The 22,831-nt window shown below is 35.1% G+C and overlaps 1 protein-coding gene across 1 annotated transcript in view; it reads left to right on the top strand.

Moving 5' to 3' along the window:
* The window catches only part of LOC136032348 (solute carrier family 12 member 8-like), a 52,719-nt gene that overhangs the window by 8,214 nt on the left and 21,674 nt on the right, over positions 1 to 22,831 (top strand). The window contains exons 2-5 of the mRNA XM_065712670.1: positions 5,493 to 5,657; positions 9,812 to 9,992; positions 15,601 to 15,746; positions 22,094 to 22,337. Of these exons, the coding sequence (XP_065568742.1) occupies positions 5,496 to 5,657; positions 9,812 to 9,992; positions 15,601 to 15,746; positions 22,094 to 22,337 (733 nt within the window). The 5' untranslated portion in view covers positions 5,493 to 5,495. The remainder of the gene's footprint in view (positions 1 to 5,492; positions 5,658 to 9,811; positions 9,993 to 15,600; positions 15,747 to 22,093; positions 22,338 to 22,831) is intronic.

Genomic DNA, 22,831 nt, shown 5'->3' with positions numbered 1-22,831 from the left:
TTGTTTCCCCTGTTTTGAACAAACTCTAGATCGTCACTTAAGTAGCATAGTCAGTGTTGTGCAACTGTGGTCCCCAGACAGGACTCACTTATTCTAGAAAGAGACATATATAGTGGATATATGCTTCTCATAACTGATTCACTGGGGAACCCAGTCGTTGGAGTGTAGTCAGTGATCACAAAGTATAATTGCCCTTTTTCACAAGGTTAGAAGCATGGTAGCTGAAAGAGCAGTTAGTGCTGAATGTCACACCAAGAATAGTTGCAGTTGAAGTGGTTGGGAACAAGGGACCTGGACAAGTTACATCTTTTTTAAGCAGATAAAAATTGCATTTATTTTTGTTTTATCTATTGTTCCTTCACTGATCAGTTAAACTGTCTTTCAATTCTCCTTGGAACTGGGGTATTGCTTCGAATTTATCCGTGCAAAATTTGATCAAGGTGGGAAAATCATTAACGTATTTAAAGTGTTCATCAAAGTCAATGAGAATGTGATTGATTACAGCCAAGAATAGTAATGCAACCAGCTTGGTACCTTGGGGAGCACTGCACGTTATTTCAGCCCATTCAGAGTTGAGATCTTTGGCAAAAAGCGCATAGACATGCTGGTGACAAGGAAATCGACTATCAACGCAGCATCTATTTTCTAGTCCCCATTTGTTTAAGGTTTTGTACAGTAGTAATATGGCGGATTTTGTATAAAATTGAAGCCTTGTGACCTTAACTATAGGCAGGCTTTCATAGTGCTTCCATCTGATCATTACCTATGATCAGATTATTAAATTTCCCACATATCAAGACAAATATAGATTCGAGATCACAGGAGTACAAACTGGAATTCTTCAAGTCTAGACAAGCTACAGATGTGTATAAGTCTACAGTTTGGCCCACTTAAATGGAAACATTATAAAATTCCGAAAACAACTTAAAAAAAAATCCTGAAATCCTAATTAATACTAATAATAAGCTGCTTAATACTTACTTACTTCAACCACTTCACTTTACTTTACCCCCACACATCCTAATATGCAAGCACATAGCCCAAATTATATATTTACCATACATTTTTCTGTTTCTTGATTGTGTTGGATTTGCTTTTTTGTCAAAAACTCTATGTGAACAGAAGTGACACATGGCAAAATGCGTGGAATGTATATACTTTGGATCCATATTTTTACATATTATGAGGGTAAGGTAAAGTAAAGTACTTTTAGGAATGATGTAAGTAAGTATTTTAGGATTTCTAAAAAAGTGGTTTTTGGATTTTATGTGTTTCCTTTTGATTGGCTCTAACTATAAACTAATACATAGTGATGAAACAAAACAACAAAGAAATATATTATTAAAGATGTACATAGGACTATCAGGGGAGAGGAGGTTGAGTGTATTGTCTGAGTAGCAAATATTATATTTGGAAGGAGTGACAATTGTGCTTAATTATTGTACAGATAGTACTGTGCTTAATTAGCTACTTTATAATCCTTTTTATTCCTTAAACTCTTTTTATTGCTGTGTTTCCTTCATGAGAGGTGTTGTACTGTTATCTTGTTCAAAGACTAAATAATTGCTTATTCTAGAAATATTTTTTTTCTTTTGATTTTGGAAGAAATTTTAATTAAGGAAGTTTAGAGGAGTGTAACAAAGTGCATAAAGCTTAAATAATCTACTTTACAACACGAGACTAGAGTGTTTGCACCTGCCAACACTTTTTTTCCGACGCCGCCGTGGTGACATAGTACTGGCCTACAGGTATAAGGCACAAACAAATAATCCCCTATTTACCAAACATGCAAGCCAGCAAAATGTAGGAGGTCACTCACATAAGTTGTCAAAACATCATGTTTATACCCAAACGCTGCTACATTTCTTCTCTGAGCGTGCTGGAATAGTCTTCAAGCTGAACAGTGATTGTGCCCACGGCTGCATCCTTTGAGTCCAGACATGACAAAAAGTGGAATCACAAGTCATGGAAATATGGGTAGGATTGTACAAACTATACAATAATTACCTCACTGATGCCAATCTCAGCATAAGAGTGTCTTGCTGGGAGGCTGATGCTACTTGTCATACCCAATCATCTCACATACTCTATCTTAAGCTGCTGTTGTGCAGTGGTGGCAGCTTTGAACCGCTGAAGAATGGTCATCAAAGGCCATACCCGCCTTATGATCATTGTTACTGAGTGGGCTTAAGTTGCATCTCCAACAGACCTCTCTTATGGCGTGTCAGTTTTAAATGTCAATGAAAATGGAAGGAAACATAAGAATAATTAATTTTACCTCGCTTTAAGTTCCATTCCATTTTGGAGACATAGAGGGAGTCCATATGGAACACCTGCCAGTGTTGACTTCAACGTTTGGTTGAGACATTCCAGTGTCTCTGGGACATCCCAGTGTCAATGCCACCCTTTCTTTTCCAGGTCCTTCTCCACATACCACTTAAATGACTCCGGGGATTGAGATTGAATGGTTTGATTGCTTAGGGAGTTCTAAAGCAGAGCAACATGGTTGGTAGCTTTCTAGTGGTAGGTAGTGGTGGTAGCTTTCTCGGTGGTTTGCTTGAATTTTTTTTCGAGAATCCTGTTAATTCTCTGGTTGGCGTTGATCAGGAGAAGGCTTGAAGTGGATTGGCTTGGAGATGCTTGAATGCTGTGGTGAAATCACTTCTTTTTCTTTAGTTGGCAAGGGTCAGAATTTTTGATGCTGCAAGCCTCTCATGGTAAGGGTTCTCAGGTTCTATGGTATTTTGGTGGCACACTGGTTGACATTTTCAAAGAGTTGCTTGTCTCCCTTGAATTGTGGGAAGGCCAGTGTCATACCAAACTCAAGTGCTGGGTATACCATGGAGATGCACATTTTTTATTGCATTTGGTTTGGTTCTGACAAATGTTTTTTGTTAGTATCAAGACGTCTCGCTGCATTTACAACAGCTGAAAGGGTATGCTGGTGGAACTAAAGCTGATTGTCTACCCATTGCTTTGAATGACTGCCAAGTGTGGTATGAAGCCGTGAGTACTGTTGCTTACAGTGTTGTTTGGGCCAAGGTGAAGCACTTTGCGTTTACAACATGGTACTCTAGAAGCTACGTTTTTGACCAGTATAATTGAAACTCTCTGAGTGTTATAAATTAAAAGATTAATTTTATGGTATTTTCTTGTAGTTTTGCATGTAGCCTAGACCTATGTCTGGCCTCAATAGGGGAAATAAGGCATACTGTCACAAAAGCAACCAATATATTTAGAAAGAGTGTTAATTGGGGTATCAAATGATACTGATCTTTTGCTATTATAGTGTTTTTGTTATAAGAGCCAATAGAATACAATGATTCCCAGATTTTTATATTTCCTTTTATTTTCGATATGTGTCGTAATTCATGTTTATTTGACGTGTTTATCGAACTGTTCTCGTTATTTCATAATGATGTAACATATTAAAGAAAATAAACAGGTGAAATTGTTGAAGGTGTGGAAAAAATATATTGTTTAAGGCTATATCTGGCCCTATTCGGACGGGTGGGGTGCTTTTTTTACAGTAGCAACCGTTATATGTGTGATTGCGGAGTCAAATGGTTCTATTCTCCTGTTGCTATAGTGTTTTAGTCAGAGGAAGGCATAGACAAGATGTTATCAAGTTAGACAAATGAAACTCTCTGGAGTGTTTCGAAAGCTTAAATTATGCCCTAGGTAGGTCTTTGGAAGTATACACCCGTTCCCTATGCAAATTGCATATCTGTAGCATGCTGAAAGCTCAAGGAAAGTGTTTGAGTCTGCTAATGTTTGATTTACAAGAATTTTTTTATCTCAAGAAATATGTCACATTTGAAAAACAAAATTCCGATATGGCTTAAAATATTACTCACTTTATTGGACTATTTTCTTCAAAGCTTATAACAGGAAAAACAGACTCAAAATTAAGGGAAAGGAAATTTTTCCAGGCCACAACAGGTTTAGGTCGTTTTCTATGTTGTTTACTGAGCCTTAACAGTATAGCTAGAGTGAAGATAGGAGCTTGAAAATGCTTTCCCATGGCATAATTTAGGCTTTAGAATTATCCCCGAAAGTTTGTTGTTAAGCAACTGTTTTCCGGGATAGCCAAAAACATTTCACCTTGAATTCTGCCTAATTCTAGATGGGAGTCTTTTTGCTATTTGATTGCTTCCATTCTAATTGTTTTTGTTAAAGCACTAATTACACTAATATAGATTACTAAGCACTTAGATAGATTACCAATAATGTTTGGAAATAGGCTAATACTTTTCTGTTTGACTAAGTTCAAAGTTCATTAGTAATCAATAGAAAAATTTCACAAAACTATCAAATCTCAAAACTACAACCTCACCCACAGTGAGGTTATCTCGTGTATGGGATATACACTCATAAATAAATAATATCACTGTCTCCATATACCGGAATAAAAAGATGGTCCGTCAACTCTCCAGATGGTAATAAAAAAACAAAACACTCAATAAATTCGAAATAACCAAATAAAGGTAAATAATATGAGGAGCCTCCACCCAGAATTCAACAGAAATGGTTCGTTAAATTAGTTTTATTATTAACCATTGTTTTGTTCAAATTTACAAAATTCTGAAATTTATTCCAATTTTATATAATGCTATGCAGTGGTGAAAAACTGGGCCTTTCATAATTTACTGAAAGGCTGAATCTCCAAATTGCCTTGGGTCAAGTAAGCATCTAAATTCTTATTATCATCCAGAATAAACGTATTATCTTGATAAAAACAATCAGGCAAAATACGTTGAACATGTTCTGTCATATGAAGAATAGAATGGAAAGAAAGGAAAAGATCCAGTGGAAGAATATTTAATATTTCATACATAATTTTCATTGATGATTTACAGGGTAAGAACAAGGGTTATATGGAGGCAGCATCTGGCAATGCTGTTCCCTTTTTAGCCTACCCTAAAATACTTTATACCTCTCTTTTCCTGTACTGTAAAATGTAATGGAGGGTAAAGAAGGCCGATTTTTCTTTTCACCAGTAGACCTACCAGCTTAAAGTTAACACGCCTACTTAACCTGTCATTAAACCTAGACCTACTTTGTGCAGACTAGCCTACTTTGTCACAGCTCCCTTGCAACATCTAGGGTAAATAATTGTTTTTTATTTACATGTTTTAAAATATTTTACAGATAGTAGTTGAACTAGGTGTGTGTAGCTTTCAGAGATCAGCTGAGATATCAATTTCTGAAAGCCATTGAAGGTTTCTTTTTCATGTAATAGGATACTACTTTCTTGACAATATCTAAGAAAGTAGTGTCCAGAAAGTGACTGTCTACCCTAAAGGAGGTCAGGCATAAATTCTTTTAGTACATGCTTTGCATATTCCATGGACAGTTTAATTGATATCAGGGAATTATTATAGGTTTGATCAGTTCTTTTGTTGTATTTAAGCAATCAGTTGTGGACAAGATCGAAATTGGGCAGAATGTCTGCCAATTAGACCTTACTATTAAAAATGGATTTATTTTAGGGAATGAATGATGAAACTGTAAAAAATGGAAGGAAAACATGGTTGAACGAAGGATCCCAACAGATGAGTGGCTATACAGAGATTGAGACTAGGCCAGCTGATTTAATTGAAGATGGGTGTGAAGGAGACTTCTCTCGGGTCAATGAATTATACCAGCAAGAGCAGGTTTGTCATAGACTTTTTCACCTTTTTGCAATTTTTTCAGTTAATTCCCTTACTTTTGTCTTTTTTCGGTTAACCTTGGGCTATTTGTATTTTTTTTTTGTATTTTGGACTTCTGTATTGCAAGACTCAAATCTGTAAAAGTTCCAAAGTGATTAAATGGCAGCTTTTGTGACAATTACCTTAAATCACATCTTGGAGAGATTGAAGATTTTGTTGTCCTGTAGAATCACTCTGTATTGATGACCACATAAAAATGAAAATCGCTGACCTGTTGTAGTGATTCGTCCGATTACTTCACATTCAAGTGGAAGACCTTAAATCACATCTTGGATAGATTGAAGATTTTGTCGTCCCGTAGAATCACTCTGTATTGATGACCTCATAAAAATGAAATCCGTTGACCTGTTGCATTGATTCGTTTTATTACTTCCCATTCTTGTTGAAGACCTTAAATCACATCTTGGAGATATTAAAGATTTTGTCGTCCTGTAGAATCACTCTGTATTGATGACCTCATAAAAATGAAAACTGCAGACTTGTTGTAGTGATTCGTTTGATTACTTCACATTCAAGTGGAAGACCTTAAATCCCATCTTGGAGAGATTGAAGATTTTCTCCTCAACATCATTCTCTTTACAGTAATGTATGAATTTTATCCCAGTTCATTAATAACGACTCTATAACTGGATAATAAATGAATATTTGAAATGAATGAAACGAAATGAATATTTGAAATGAATAGACTTTGTAGCTTAAAGGTAGACCTCTCGACATCAGATCGAGACATCACTGGTTCAGATATGTCCTTTGATTTTATTCAGAAAAAAAGAACAGTTATGACATTAAATTTTAACATAAAATAATTTTTTCTTTTTTTATCCAACAGTTATATTTTGTTCCTAACTAGATGGCAAAAGTGGAGTATGTCCTTTTTTGCAACGACAGCAGCAATGTTACTTGTAAAATACAATTGATTATGCTATTTTTCTGCGAATTTGTATCCATGCTTTTTGAAGATTGTCCTGCTGATTAACATTTTTGAATTAAATTAAAAAACAAGTTTTTTTTTAACTGAAAGTAAGGAGTGACTTTGAAACTTAAAACGAATAGAAATTGTTCCGTGTGTGAAAGGGGTTGCCCCCTTCTCAACGTCTCGCTCTTTTCTCTAATTTTTTTTTAGTGTTTTAAAAAGTAGAGCTGTAAGAAAGAGTCAAATTCAAAAACGTTCAGAAATCAAATAAAAAGAAAGTTTTTTTTTTCGATTTTTTAAGATCGACTCCTGAAAGACAAGTGTCGTTTAAATGGAATAATAAAAAGCTTTTATAGAAGTACTAAAAAACTTTAGCGTAAAGAATGAGGTGATGAGGAGGGGGGTTCCCTTCATATATGTAATAAAAGAGTAAAGCGTTAGCGCAAAGAGCGAGGCGTTGAGGAGGGGACAGCCCCCTTCACGTACGGAATAATTTTTGTTCGTTGTAAGTTTTAATGCGGCTCCTTACTTTCAATTAAAAAACTTGTTTTTTTTTATTTAATCCTTTTTGAGCTAAGGTGTGGCTAAAATTGAATCATGTCCAAGTATGTTTGGTGCTCCTGTCGTTTCAAGTTTTCTTGCCATGTGAAGTGTCAAGCTTTAGGATTAGTTTAATGCTAAGCGGGGCATTAGTCACCTACTTTCTTTGATAGTCACTGTAAAGCGATAGATTTTCAGTTGTTGTTGAATTGATTTAGTGTTTGCATTCTGATTTGGTTTGCTTGCTATCAGTTTTGTGTTTTACATGTCTGCTCTTTGTATATGTTACTCAACCTCTAGTTTTTCTTGTAGTGGGATGTAAATGAATTATAAAATTATTTATTATTATAGGCCCAATAAGGGATTTATGGAACTTGGTTAAGACTACCATGTAGTGACTTTGGTGTATTGTGTTTTATATTCCCAAGAAGATGATTGGCATGTTGTGCTAATTGCCCTGTAATTATGCGGGAGAGATCATCACCCTTATTGAAAATCGAAGTGACGTTTCCTTTTTTATTTCGATCGAAAGGTAGCCAACCAGGGTTCGGATACATGTTAAATTGTCGTGAAAGAGGCTCTTCTAAAATAGCAGCAATTTGGGAAGTTGAGTCATTTGGACCAATGTGTTTAGGACCAATGTGTTACATCTCGACCAGCCGTTTAGGACCAAAGGAAAAGCAGGTCGTCCCATAAATGGGCAGGGGGATGTTATAAGGAAAGATTTAAGGGAAATAGGACCTTCTTGAGAGAGTGTAATAAGAGAGGCTTTGGATAGATTGGGATGGAGGAGGAGCATGCGTAGCTGTTTTGGCCTTAGGTGGCTTGGTGCTGCAATGAGCTGTTAGTAGTAGTAGTAGTATCGATATAAAGTGATTAATTTAAGCATTTTAAAGTCTGGTAAAACACAAAATGGTAAACTGAATAAGCAGATGCTAAACATTCATTTATACCTCATGGTATTACTAGGATATCCGTCAGAACCTTGCCATATGTCAGTAGATCAGAAACTGAGCGATTACCAGGTTGACGTACAAAGATATTATTTTGGAACCTTTTTGGGTTACTTTTATTACTAGTGGTTAATGCTTCATCAAGTTTTGTGGCTAACCTTCGGGTTCGAATCGCAGTTGATTATTAACCAGGTTGTGATTTCTATGCAACTGTATTGTCAGCACTGTACAGTTCTCGGGTGTCAATTTGCAGGACCACAATGGCAGACCACAATATCAATTTGCAGGACCACAATGGTTATTACTACAAACCGGGAAATTGTATTTATGTCATTCATTTAATTAAATCCTATTGTGTAGATATTTCTCGTTTCAAGAGTGAAATCAGGGTAAGTTTTTGCCATGTAGCATAAGGGGTTATTCTGCGCTTTATTTCCAGGCTGCACAGAAATGGCGAATATGCGCACGGCCTTGCATTTTGGGTTATGCCTACACTGAGGTGCAAGGCCCTTTTTAGCGTGGGGCCACACAGGTCGCACATGCTTAAGGATAAAACTGGCACCATGTTCTTTTTAAGGGGCTTATTCCACAGACTCTTTCATTGATTAGCTTCTTCAGTCCAGGGGTAAGGAATGTCAAGGAAAGTTCTTATGGAACATGGCCTTGTCTAGCTCATATAGGAAATTAAAGCACTATTTGTGAAAGATTTTGACTACTTGTCGTTTCTTGACTTCTTATTTTTCTATTGCAAGGTTAGCCTCATTTAGCCTCTTGCAGTTTTCGTCATTACTTTCGTTTGTTGACACGGTATAATGGCGGCTTTTCAAATACTAATAGACAGCTAATGGACTCAATTTTGCTGAGACATAGTTTGTAAAAAAAATCCTCCAGCGAGAAGAAAAATGAATAAAATAATTCAGACTCTGCATTTCACATTCAGTCGTGCGAAAAAAACGAGCGGGGTTTGTTTCGAGCTGCCGCAGGACTGACACTAGCACCTTTGTTGCCGAAAAGCGTTGCTATTCCATTGATTACTGTATAGGAAGAAACGCTTCGAAAGATCGGAACTGAGCTAGGAGAATTTAGACTTAAAGATTTTTGACAAAAGACTTCAAATCTAGCTGAACTGAAGAAAGAAGATGATAAGCTTCAACATAGAGAGGGTAAATTACAAGAATTTAATGTAAAAAACTAAACAAAAGGCTTTAAATGTGGCTGCATAAAAACATAATTCTGACTAAAGACTTCAAATGTGGCTCTATGGAAAAAAAGAAGGATGACGGCTTTAGGTTGGCTAAGAAAAATATAGATTTCATGAATTCAAATTTGGCTTTTTTGAAAAAAAAGAAAGGCTTCAATAGTTCGAGAAGTTAAGTTACAAGAATTCTGTCTTCAAAATTTTAGACTTTAGATTCTGGCTGCATGAAAAAAAAAATTCAGATAAAAGCTTTCAAACATGGCTCCATGGATAAAAAGAAGAATAAAAGTTTCACAAGGGGGGCTGTTTAAAACGAAGTCAAACTGTAAGAGTTCAGACAGATGACTTTGAATCTGAATATATGGTGAAAATTTTTGGATTTTTGAAGACTATATGAGTAGAAAGCCTGGGCGCAGTCTAAATCAAAATGAAGGTTTTTAGTTTAGATTTTTGTTCCAAGCCAGTGTGTTCTAATGGATTTCTTTATTTTCAGGGTGACCAACCATGGTGGAAGTCCCAGTTTTTCATATCCCAGCCAGTATTATTTGGAACGTGGGACGGCGTTTTTACCAGCGTTATGATAAATATTTTTGGTGTTATTATTTTTCTACGAAGTGGTTGGATTGTTGCCAATGCTGGCATTGGTCTGGGTGTTCTTATTGTCTTATGCTCTGGTACGAGCTTTTCATTATTTCGAAGTTTATTTAAGATTCAATTTAAAAATATATAAAAATACATAAATACATAACACGTAATACATAAAAACATAAGATACATTTAAAAATACATAAAAATACATAATTGCATAAATACATAATACATAAAAATACATAAGATACATTTAAAAATACATTCAAAACTGTAGCTTTACCAATTCATGGCATCGTAAAAAAGAATTTATATTGTACTAAACTGCTAAATTAAATTCTTTTGCAAGATGGGGGATGGTTTGGTAGGGTGTAAAAAATGGAACAATTGTTGTATTTGGACATTAAATATTTGGTTGACGGACTCTGTATACCAGTCTTAGAGGAGAGTTCCTTCCACCCCCTTCTTTAGCCTTACAAAATTACAATAGTAAAATTGATAAGTAAAATTCTGGTGTTTAAAGTTCAGGGTTAATTAAAAGTCCTTATTAGGAAATTTAGATTAAAGTGGCTGTTTGAGTTTATTGATAAATATAAGACAATTGAACATTTGTCTAAGCGAGCAATTTATGAAATAACACTCCGAAGCTTTCTTTTATGGGTTGGAACTTAGCCACTCAAGATGTGTTCCCAGTAATGTTTCTAGCCTTCAAAGGCATACCAAGGTGTTAGTGTGGGGGGGGGGGGATGGATTTTATCGACTGAATGGTCATTTTTACCGATTGATTTGGGTGACATTGCTAATACAATTACTTACTTTTTTCTTTCACCAACAGATACTGATCTTCTGTTATCGATTTTACCTTATATTTTTTCATCGCGCCAGTTACCTAATAGAAAAACAAAAACAAAATAATTGAGCCAGTAAAATACCGGTGCTTCGTGCCACTATTTTACCGACTGGCTGACAACGTTTCCCCCATGCGTAACATCTCTACTAGTCTCTCTTAGTTTTCATCTCTTTATGTTACATTGCCCTTCCACAACTGTACTTGCTTTTTTAGGCACACCTAAGCCAAACAGATTGTTTGATCTCGTTCAGACACACTGACAAATACTCCTCCATTCTAGCCTGTAGCCTACTTGTATCAGACATGAATTTATTTTGAGGGGGACGGTTGATGAAGTTTTGAAGTAGGGTGTTTTGAAAGTTTTGAAGTAGGGATCAGAAGCCGTCCTAGCCGAGTCGGTTGGTGTGCTGGATTTGGGATCCTTTGTCTGAAAGGACGCGGGTTCGAATCCCAGTGTACCCAATTGTTCAGTTTGGGACGGGAGTCAGTGGCGTGACTCTGTAAGCTTAGCCAGAGTCGACCCAGCTTTAAATGGGTACCTGGAGAAATCTGGAGAAGGTAAACAGGAAGGGTGTGCGAAAGCACAGGATGGTTGGCCCCCAACCCCCCATTGCACTTCCTGGCTGAAGGGCCAAGAAATGGAGATCAGCACCGCCGGTAGGGACTGTAAAGTCTAATGCCGTATCCTTTACCTTTACCTTACAAAGTAGGGAAATGCAAAAAAGTCAAGTACAGAGAATATATAAGAAATTAGAATTAAAATTGCAAAAATATTAATAGGATGTTTTATAGGGGACATGGACTGAATGTTCTACCCATGTACGTATCTGCTCAGTATTACCGTCATTTGTTAAATACACTGATCATTTAAGTGTTTATTCATGTTTTTTTTTCTTGCTGGCCGGTGTTTACCAGCCCCCTTCCTTCCTTGGTGTTTTTGACTTTTTGTCCTAAGTCTTTAAGAACGATTCCTGAAGGACAATGGTCATTTAATTAGAACAATATTCTTTGTTTTAATATCATATGAAAAAACCTTACCGTAAAGAGCGATGTCTTGAAGAGGAGGCAACCCCTTTCATATACGTAATAATTTCAGTTTGTTTTAAGGTTTGATGTTGCTCCTTGCTTTCAGTTGAAAAACTTATTGATTTTTAATTTACTTACCTACAAATAATATTTGTTAATGGAAAACATACTGAGCACGTTTTTTTAAAGAAAAGTAAAGAGCTTCATTAAACCGAAAATGAACAGAAATAAAGTTAAATAACCTCCAAAGTAAAAACTATGGAGTCTAATAGAAAAATAAACAAAAGGTATGAATTTTTTTTTCTATGAGAAAGATGATGACAATAAAAAATGGACAGACGTTAACTAAAAAAAATTCAAGAAACGAGTTTATCAAAGAATAGTAAAGAATCTCATTAAGCCAAAAATGAGTAGAAATAAATTCAAATAATTTTCCAAGTGAAAACTAACACAAATCACCGTAAATAAATGAATTAAACCCGAAATGAACAGAAATTATAATAAATAACTAATTCAAACTCAAAATGAGAAACAATAAACATGAGTTGGACCAGGGGCAGATCTAGAGCAAAATCTTGGGGGAGGCCCAATTTGACAAGGGCGCCGATGAGCAAAATCTCTGGGGAAGGGAGCAATGTGACAAAGGTGCTAGTAATTGACTAAGGTGACAAATTTATTCTAAAAAAGAGTAAAAAAAGAAAAACAGTGAATAAGGGCACCAGAAAAATCTTGGGGTGGGCCCCCGCCCCCCTGGGTAGGGCTGATAACCACCACACCTCCTCAAGACCAGAACATAATTTGTACTTTACTTAAAACAAAATACATTTTAAATCTTTTCACTCTTTTGACTTTATCAAATAAAGAAGTATTGACAATACACGGTTAGTTTTTATTTTTTTTTAGGAAAGTGCAAACTATGTTCTTGTCTTGAGAAGACATGGGTGTTGTCAGCCACACTCCTTTTAATTTTTGCTCGTTTTGACTTTGACTAGTTTATCTATTAGTACTGTAATTTCTGTTAGTTTTGGATTTAATTTATTTATTAATGGTGATTTGTCGTAGTTTTACACTTGGAAGATAAGAAAAACAAACTCGTATAATTTGACAACATTTTCATCCGTAAAAACTTATACAATAGAGTTTGTTGGTTCCCAAAGCCAACTATCCTTTCAAAGAATAGCTAAACCTTCTTAAACTTTTTGGTGTCATATGTTTTTTCTTAATTTTGATGACTGTTCACCTATATTTTTTTTTCTTCGATCTTTTTTTTATTTACCGCCTGCTATTGCCAAAAATTGCAAAAGTTCGTATGAAGTCTTTTCAACAAAAATGGATTTGTTTTTTTCTAAATTTTTAAGATACTTTTGGTGCATAAATTCCTCTTTTTCCCGTTCCTTAGCACTTTTCAACGGAAATAAAATTATCATATCTGGAAAGCCTTTATTTTCCACGGGGGGGGGGGTTATTTTCTGGGGGGGGGGGGTAAACCCCTAGAACCTTTTTCTTTGTCATCCTTTAATGCTTTTTTTTACAGAAGTGCATTGAAATTTTACTGAAAACATCCATCCAATAAATCTAAAATTGCATCTCTGCAGAAAGTACTCAATCTTATTACTGCTACTATAATTGTACTATTGCTCTTCCAGTGACTTCATGCTAAGAATACTCCCGGCGTTATAGTTTCTATTATGAATTTTTTTACTTTGACTACTATGACCCCGACTACTTCCGAGCTTCCTTTAACCGCTATCTCTAGCACAACTGCTCATGCCACGACTAAAACTACTAATCGTAACACAAACATTCTGAGCACAATCACATTTTTGTCATGACTGCTACAACGTTTCTACTATTAAATACCAGTATTTACTGGGATTAATAAAAATTATTCGCCAACACTATGAGTATATACAAATTATACTGAGTAAGAATCAAACTAATAAAATGCAGTAATAGGCAAATTTTATATGTAAGTAAAATTTAAATGCAAAAAATATATATAAAATGTAATAAAAAAGGGGCGAATTTCAAATTGAAACTGGCGAAAACTAGAACCGAATTATATGTCACACTTAAAGCAAACAGAAATGTATATATAAATAATGAAATGACCACTAAAATGAACAAAATTTTATGCAGAGATTTGAGTTGCTGCCGTCCTCTAATCCCCTTTCTCCCTAAGGTTAGATTGGTATCTGTGCTTTTGCTGAGGAATAAAAAAAAACAATAATATAAAAATGCTGTTAAAACTCCCAGGATTTCTTTTATATTAGTATATATGTAGCAATCAGTTTATTACTACTAGTCCAATATGCAAACTAATTTTCCATGTTTTCTTCATTTTAAATACATTTATTTCAAATGCACAGAAAACATTAATTTTACAATCTATTTAGTTTTCAGTAAACCAAAAATGACAATCTCGGCTTTTTTTTGGGTTTAAGTGGGAAAGGGGCATCATGACCATTATTTTGCGGTCTGAAACCTTGTTGACCTTTTATTGTTCTACTTTGCTCGATAGATTTTTTTTGGGAGGGGGGAGGGCAAAAATCTAATTTGAATATTCGATTTAGTTTTCTAATTTGAAATTTGCATATATAGAGATTTTTTTTTTTAACTTACCTTCAGGTAATTCTCTTAATGGAGGCTTGTTACAACTAAGTCATTCTTAAATTCTACTTATGGGATTTTGCGTCCTTCCCTTTGAAGAATAAAATCTAATCTTTGAAGAAAAATAATATTCTACAACGGATAAATGAAGGGGGGAATAATAAATTTAAAATCTTAAGGGTGGTAAAATTGGCGAATAATATGTTACCAGTCCGTTTTAATTGTGGGACTCTTCCGTCAATGTGAAGAATTTAAAATCTTAAGGGTAGTAAAATTGGCCAATAATATGTTATTAGTCCGTCAATTGTGGGACCCTTCCGTCAGTGTGAAAAATCTCTAACTGTATGACGGCTAATGCTTAGTCGTTTAACTTGTCAGGTTAATTATAAAAAAAAAATGAATTTTCAAACGCTTAATCATTTGTTTATCTAACGATAAAACTAGTCAGGATTTGGAAATTAAAACAGCTTGAAGATTGTTGTTACTATTTTTTGATATCTATAAGCCGTTCATAATTGTGCGCACATATATAATTAACATACAGACGTAACTGTTTTAAGTAAAAATGGACGCGAGAGGTTTCTCCAGGCCCATACCTCCGAAGTGGCAATATTTGCCACATTATTTCCAATGTTATATGCATAATTTTGCTTTTTTTTTATCGAAATTACATTTTTTTCGAAATATACTGAGGTACACGTAACTGCTGTTGAGTGCCTTTGGGATTTTCTGTCTACGCACGACGGTTCTTGTATATTTATTTGTTTGTATATAATTTGGAACTTATTCTAGCTCCTATCACAACTTGTCTTGGGGGATTTCTGAGCATGTTGATTTTAAATCTGAGGCTAATGCTACAATATTGTAGTCCAAGGCTTATGGGATTTCGAGTTAACCAATTACAAATATATGGTTGAAATTGTGATTTGAGTATCTTAAACATAATTTTACAAATGTGTTGCAATTTCTACCACAATTTGTGTCACATTTTAAATCTGAGGCTAATATCCGAATATGGAAATCCGAGGAGTTTTGGTTATTTGAAGTAACTAATTACAAACACGTGGTTGAAATCTAAAATTAAATGCCTAAACCAAACATATTCCAATTTCTACTACAATTTGTATGCGCATTTTTTATTACAGTTTGTTTCAGATTTGTGTCACCCTAATCTTTTTTCAATTTACACAATTTATTTTTGCTTTTAGTTTCAGTTGTGCTTATCTCCGTCCTGTCTGCCATTGGTATATGCGAAAGATGTAAAGTAGAGAGTGGTGGCGTTTATTTCCTACTAAGTCATGTTCTTGGCTCCAGGATTGGCGGTGCTGTTGGGCTTCTTTATTGCTTCGGACAGGTAGGTTATAAGGGCTCACAGGGGACTACGTTAAATAGCAAAAATAGCGACGAAGACCACACTGTCTTTCCGTATCAAACAATCACAATTTAGAAACAATAAGGAAATTGTCTCAAGACAGTGGAAATCAATTCAGTGATTTGGCCCTTTGTCCAAGGACCGTCTTCAGCACAACACCAAAATACAGACACACACACACACACACACACACACACACACACACACACACACACACACACACACACACACACACACACACACACACACACACACACACACACACACACACACACACACACACACACACACATATATATATATATATATATATATATATATATATATATATATATATATATATATGTATTATATATATATATATATATATATATATATATATATATTATATATATATATATATGTATTATATATATATATATATATATATATATATATATATATATATATATATATATATATATATATATATATATATATATATATATATAAACTTACATTAAAATGCGAACATTAAAACTAGAAATGTTCTAAAAAAAAAACTTTTTTAACAATCCTTACGTATAATCCTAATCGTATATTCAAAAACACTCACTGGCAAATACCTGAAATAAACAGCATTGAACATTAAATATTTGTCAAGATAATATTATTAAAATACCTAATAAAATAAGGAACAAATGATTTGCAATATCTCTCGGTACTAGAAGCTGGGTGAGTCATCAACTGTGACAATTATTTTTTATTTATCAAAGCTTAGTGACTAGTCCTTTAGTAGGGTGTCTCTTGCTCGGGTATTAGACCACGATTAGCTGGGGAATTCAAACAATTTAGTCCAAATCGATATGTCAACTCATGTGTACGACTATCAAGTGAATTCAAGTTGAGTTGTTTTAGTGCATCATCATATGTTGAGTAGTTCTATCCAAGTATAATTTTTACAGCTCTTTTTTATATCATTTCAAGTCTATCTGATTGATCTTTCGTCAAACCCGGATGCCAAGCTGGACACGCATACTCAAGAGAAGGTATAACATAGCTGCAATATACAGATTTTAAAACCTCAGTTGGCATACCAAATCTCTTCAGGTTGGAAAACGAATGTAAAAGTGAGGCGTCTTTTGTAGTCAGATAGTCAACGTGCGAGTTCCATCTTAAATCTTCATCCAAAAGTACTCCAAGCATTTTAAGTTTTCTTTATTGGCTGTAGGGAAATAGAAGAGTGGCTGTTAATCTTTAAGAAGGAAAAAAGTCATATAAAAGCTCTTAGTTTCTAGTTCTAGTTTCATAGTTCACTGACCGCCAGTTTTACCTTCCCTAATTCAGCTTTTATGTCATTAAAAATTCTCGTCAAGTGAGACTCTTCGGTAGTCTGAGGGCTTAGTTGCAGTGTTAAAACAGTGGAATCATGAGCAAGCTTAAAACGCTCTCGAACTGTTGATAAAATACGATTAAAACAATTAGACAAGAAAGTGGGCCTAATTTTATGACGAACGCAAAAAATATCTAAAAATCTAGATGGCTCATGATAAGGGAGTTGGACACACTGAGATCTTTTAAAAAGAAAACTAGCAAGCATACGTACAACAAGTAGAAGGGCACCCATAACCTTAACTTCTTCTACTACTTCATTATGGACAAGACTATCAAAAGCCTTTACTATATCAGGAATATTGCATCAACCCAAAGCCCATTTTTTTCTAAGTGTTTAAGAATGATATCCAACAAAGAAACCAAATAATGAACAATACCATACTAGCGTCTAAATCCAAATTGTTGGGAATCTATGTTATCTTTTATGTCCTCAAATAGACAATCAAAAATAAAGCTTTCAAATACTTTTGAAAGAGCCGGTGTTTTCGAAATCCGTAGTATCCTAAGATACTATATACTACTAATATATAAATACTATATATAGATACTAAGATACTAAGTAGTATCCGTAGATATACTACATATCCGTAGTATCTTAAGATACTATGTACTACTAATATATAGATACTATATATAGATACTAAGATACTAAGTAGTATCCGTAGATATACTGCATATCCGTAGTATCCTAAGATACTATATACTACTAATATGTAGATACTAAGATACTACAAAGATACGAAGTAGTATCCGTAGATATACTACATATCCGTAATATTCCAAGATACTATATACTATTAATATATAGATACTAAGATACTAAGTAGTATCCGTAGATATACTACATATCCGTAGAATCCTAAGGAGCCTTACATTCTGTGATTGGAGTAATATAAGCCTGTTTAAAAATACTAGGGAAAACACCATCAATAAAACACTGGTTAAAAATTGGCATTAAAGGAGTAGATAGAAGATTAGCACACTCAATAATCAATTTGATTGGTATCTCACTTGGGTAGCTAGATTTACGAGGATCAAGTGCCTTCAACTTCTTAACAACTGAACTAATATCTAGGATAAGGATATTTGAAACTGAGTCATTAGGTGGTAATACTGTTAGTCGCGGATGGATTTTGCAAATTGATGCAAAACATTCATTAATCTCTTTGGGTTGCAGAGGTTTACCATCATTATCGCTAATTCAACTTTTTTTGCCGATAATATTTTGAACTTTATGATGGAACTTCCTTGGATTGATATATTTTGCTTTTTATTTTTGAACCATATAGCTTACGTGAACATCTTATTTTATACTCAATTGTGTTTCTTAATCTTTTGAAATCTTCCTCAGGTCCAGCAATTCATTCCTCAATTTTATCAGATCCTGAATATCTCGAGTAATCCATGGTTTTTCATTAGGTTTCACATATTTTTTGGGGGAAAAATTTCATAGTATTTTTTGAACCGTTCCCTACAAAATAAACATGCCATTTTGTCACAATCAGACAATGAGAGGATATCACGCTAGTCACGATTTTTGAGCAATTTCCTGTAGAAATTTACTAGCTCAGGCGTGTAGGGCCTGTATACCGCACTATTTTTTGTCTATTCGGGATAAAATGATTAGGTACCAAAGCAACACACTGGTGGTCACCCATGCCTAGTGGGGGTGATGTAACTGCGGTATTGTAATATCCCGTACAGTTGCTTAAGATGAGATCTAATGTAACATACGGTTACCTCTTGTTGGCACATTAACAATCTGCTTAAGTGACAGTGAATTGCTTATCACTTAGGGATCCAAGTCATTCAAGTCGCCATCAATTATGATACCAGCATTAGGATACAAGGATCGTGTATTGTCAGTGCAATTCAATAAGTAATTCACAAGGTCTTTACGATAAGGGCCATGGAGCGGATAGTAAACAACACATTTCTGTGCTACTTTTTTAGGTAGCCTCTTAGGCCTGTACCACAACCATCTATTTTTTATAGATGATCGACAAATAATACCAACACCGCCACCATGTGCTACCTTTCATCGGGTGCCATTCTTGGTTTAAAATCCGTATCATATCCATCAAATGCAACATACTCTTCAGTCGCAAACCACGATTCAGAGATACAAGCAATATCATTAAGTTCATTTTTCGAGCATAGTTCGACCTCTTCCATTTTGTTCATAAGTGAACGGACATTTGACACTAGTATTTTTGGATGTGAATAGGGATGAATTAAGGGCTTTACACTGGGGTCTCAAATTTGCTTGCCAGCATAGTGAATCGGTTCCAAGTTGGGAAACTCAGAAAACATGGTTTGACTGGTGGGTGAATTATTGATTTCTTTAAATTCCAACTCTGTTGGTTGTTTGGTCCGGACTGATTGTCGAAAGGCTGGCTAGTGTTGGTTCTTGCCAGTTTTCCTAGGATTTCAAGAGGGGGGCTGGTATGATGGAGGAGGGATGTGCACTGGCTGACTGGCATGAGTTTCAAACTCATAAGAGGGACCGGATTTGGCAGCCTGCATAAACAGAGGTGCATTTTTTTTCGCTCCCCGTTTTTTTGACTTCGTAATTCAGTCTTAAAACGTGGCTTTCTCTTTCTGTGGAAAGTGAGAAGAACATTAGGATAACAATTCATGAAACAAAATCTATGAGCGAAATTTTACACAAAGATTTGTGCGGCAGAAGACAACATTCGTCATGGCTGCTTTGAAAAAAATCCATGTAAATTCATGCAAACCTTTAAAAAAATCCATGCAAATATGAAGAAACGTGCGATTCTCTGCCTTTCTGCAGCCTCCTTTTCTGTGAAATTTGCAAACACGTCGCTCAGGGATATGATTAGTTGTATGAGTCTCTTCATCTATATGAATGTACTGAGGATACCCTTGTTAAGTCTTTGTGACTTGGCTGGCAACAGTGCTACTGCATTGAACTGATAGATCATTACTGGGAAATTTTGATCCACTCCTATTTCAATGATTTAAGCACTTTTCATAGGTAAAAATAAATAATCGTCTTAAGGACTTCTGCAGAGGAAGAACTATGCATGCCGTGTAAGCATTGATGACAAACGTGGGGCTGTCTTTAGTCGTTCCGTCACATATGAGACAACTCAGGTCAGAACCTGGACAGTCTTTCCACTGTTATATTTTCTACAGCACCCATAAGTTTCGGTTCTACGCCAGGAGCCGCTGGTGATTTTGGAAACACGTTTTCACTCGGGAAAATAATCTTCGTTTTTAAAATTGATCATGGTTCTTCTCGTTGTTATTTGACTGTCTTACTTCAGTTTAGTTAGAATACAGTTTTTTGGAGAATGTTTTTGTGCAAATTACACACACCAAGGTCTTCTTCAAGTCATTTGAGTACTTAGTTTTTCCACAGCTAAAAGGAGACCATTTGTTGCATTTAATACACTGCACGCCACCTGCTTTGCTGGCTATTCTTTTTGAGCAGATGCCGCAATATTCTGGATCTATAATAGATGCTGAAACTATGCACAAAGAGTTTAGTTGAGTTAAATCCTCTAAGTTAATTATATCTCTTAGTCCAAATCTCCGCAGTCAATAAATCACTAAATCCCGAGGGAATTTATAATAAGTAGCAAAAATGTTAATAGCAAGTAAATAAAATAATCCGATCGTAAATGTCTCTGGGGAAATCACACAGGTTGAACCTTACCTTATTAAATGGTTAATACCCAAAAACTAGGTTTTCACGCAACGAGCTCTCAATACTGAACTCAAAGATAGATATCTTTGTGCACATTTCAGGTTGGACCAAAATAAACTTTGGCCTTTAATTAAGATCTAATTGTCAGTAAATACAAATTAAACTGTTTCCGAAACTTTGTAGTTTCATTGAGTAGCTCTGCGCTCTCATTGGCGCTAGTAGTTTTTTCTTACTTCACTCATCTGTTTACAATGACGCTCCCATTCATTCTTGAGATTGGTTTTGGTGCCACTTCTTTCAGAAACTGTTGAAGAGATTTTTGTAGATAATTTTGTGAAATATAGAAGGTGGGGCTTACTGATATTTTCATCTTAGGGATGGGGGACCTTTATAGGGAGAACTGGGTAGTCGGTCATCAAAGACGATCTTTGGGTAATGAATGGTTTCCAGGTGTTTGATTTGTTCCTCGAGGTGGGATTAGACGCTGCTGCTCAAAATCATGGAGATAATTTTTCTTTCTTGTTGACTTTTTAGAATGAAAAAGAAGAAACAAATATCAGAATCTAAGGGAAGGTATTACTCCCCTCTCCCTCCCTGCCAAGATCAGAATAGGGCTTTGAAACATGGAGTTCCCAAGGAACAGCTGTCTCATAATGTCTTTTGAGCGTTTATTATAGTAGCTAAGTAAGCTATAAAGGTGGATAAACTCGTCGATCCACCCTATGTTATCTTTTAGCTGAAAGCTGAGATTTTTACGAGGAGTCCGACTTAAGTGAACAGCCTATGACTTTTGTTTTCGATGCAACACACAAAAAATATTTCAAAAATATTTGTATATTTCAAAAAATATACAAAAATATAATGCACAAAAAATATAACACACAAATATTTCAAAAAATATTCATACATTAAAGAATATCACATAAACAACCACACACAGAAAACCATTCAGGGCTTTTCTTTATTGAAACAAGGTCCTAAGGACTCTTAAGAACCGAAATGTCTTAAGATAGGATCTTAAGCAAAATCTAAACTTCGTGAGGGTATAAGGGTAGTAGAGGTTAACCTACCACCCATTCAACGACACTGCAGCGCCACATAGCCTCATTTCGAAGTTTCAAAATGGCCATTATACTCAATGCTGTAAAACTTCCAAAAATATTTTACACATGCATATCTTTTTGGGTTTATACACTGTCTATTCTAACGGTGTGGAAATCAAATGCACTATATCATCAGTAACTCTTAAGTAATAATTTAATTTATTTGTAATTTTCAGAGCGTTGGAGGGGCATTATGTCTAATGGGTTTTGCGGAGTCGATATCCTCGTTAATTACAGTTGAAGAATCGGCACAACCTTGGATTCAGCGTGCAATGGCAACAGCGGTTGTTTTTCTACTAGGTGGGCTCAATTTAGCTGGAGTCAAGTGGGTGATAAAGCTTCAGTTTCTTCTGCTGGCAACAATGCTTTTGGCAGCTCTAGATTTTTTCATAGGCAGCTTTATTAATGCAGCTGATACAAGTATTTATATCTTTTTCTCTTTTATTTCATCTCACATTTCTGTTTAGGCTATATATTGATAATAGGCTAAATATTAGGCTATGTTTTTATAAATAGGGATAAAACCCTGAAGATTTGGACATTTAAATGGGAACCTTGACCCGAAATATTTTCTTCATCCTTTGAGCATACTTTGTTGGGGTGTAGCGAATATAATAATTCCGCAGCTAGAGTTGTTCTCATTGGCGGTCTCAATTGCTTGTGCCAAGTAAGGGATGAAGCTTCTATTTCTTCCATTGGCAGCAAAGGTGCTGACGGGTCGAAATGTCTTTCTAACCACTTTGCCTATTATAGCTGATACACAATTTTTTTTTCTTTTGTTTTTAATATATCTTATTTTGTATACATGTCATCGTGCACTACATGACGATATGTATATCGACATATGTCATCATTTAGTATTGCTGGTCGAAATGTTATGAAAATTCTAGAACCACTGGATCGATATGATCACC

This window comes from Artemia franciscana, chromosome 10, assembly GCF_032884065.1.
Source record: "Artemia franciscana chromosome 10, ASM3288406v1, whole genome shotgun sequence".
Taxonomy (NCBI): Eukaryota; Metazoa; Arthropoda; class Branchiopoda; order Anostraca; family Artemiidae; genus Artemia; species Artemia franciscana.
The sequence above is the reverse complement of the archived record's forward strand: the minus strand, read 5'-3'. Positions and strand labels throughout refer to the sequence as shown.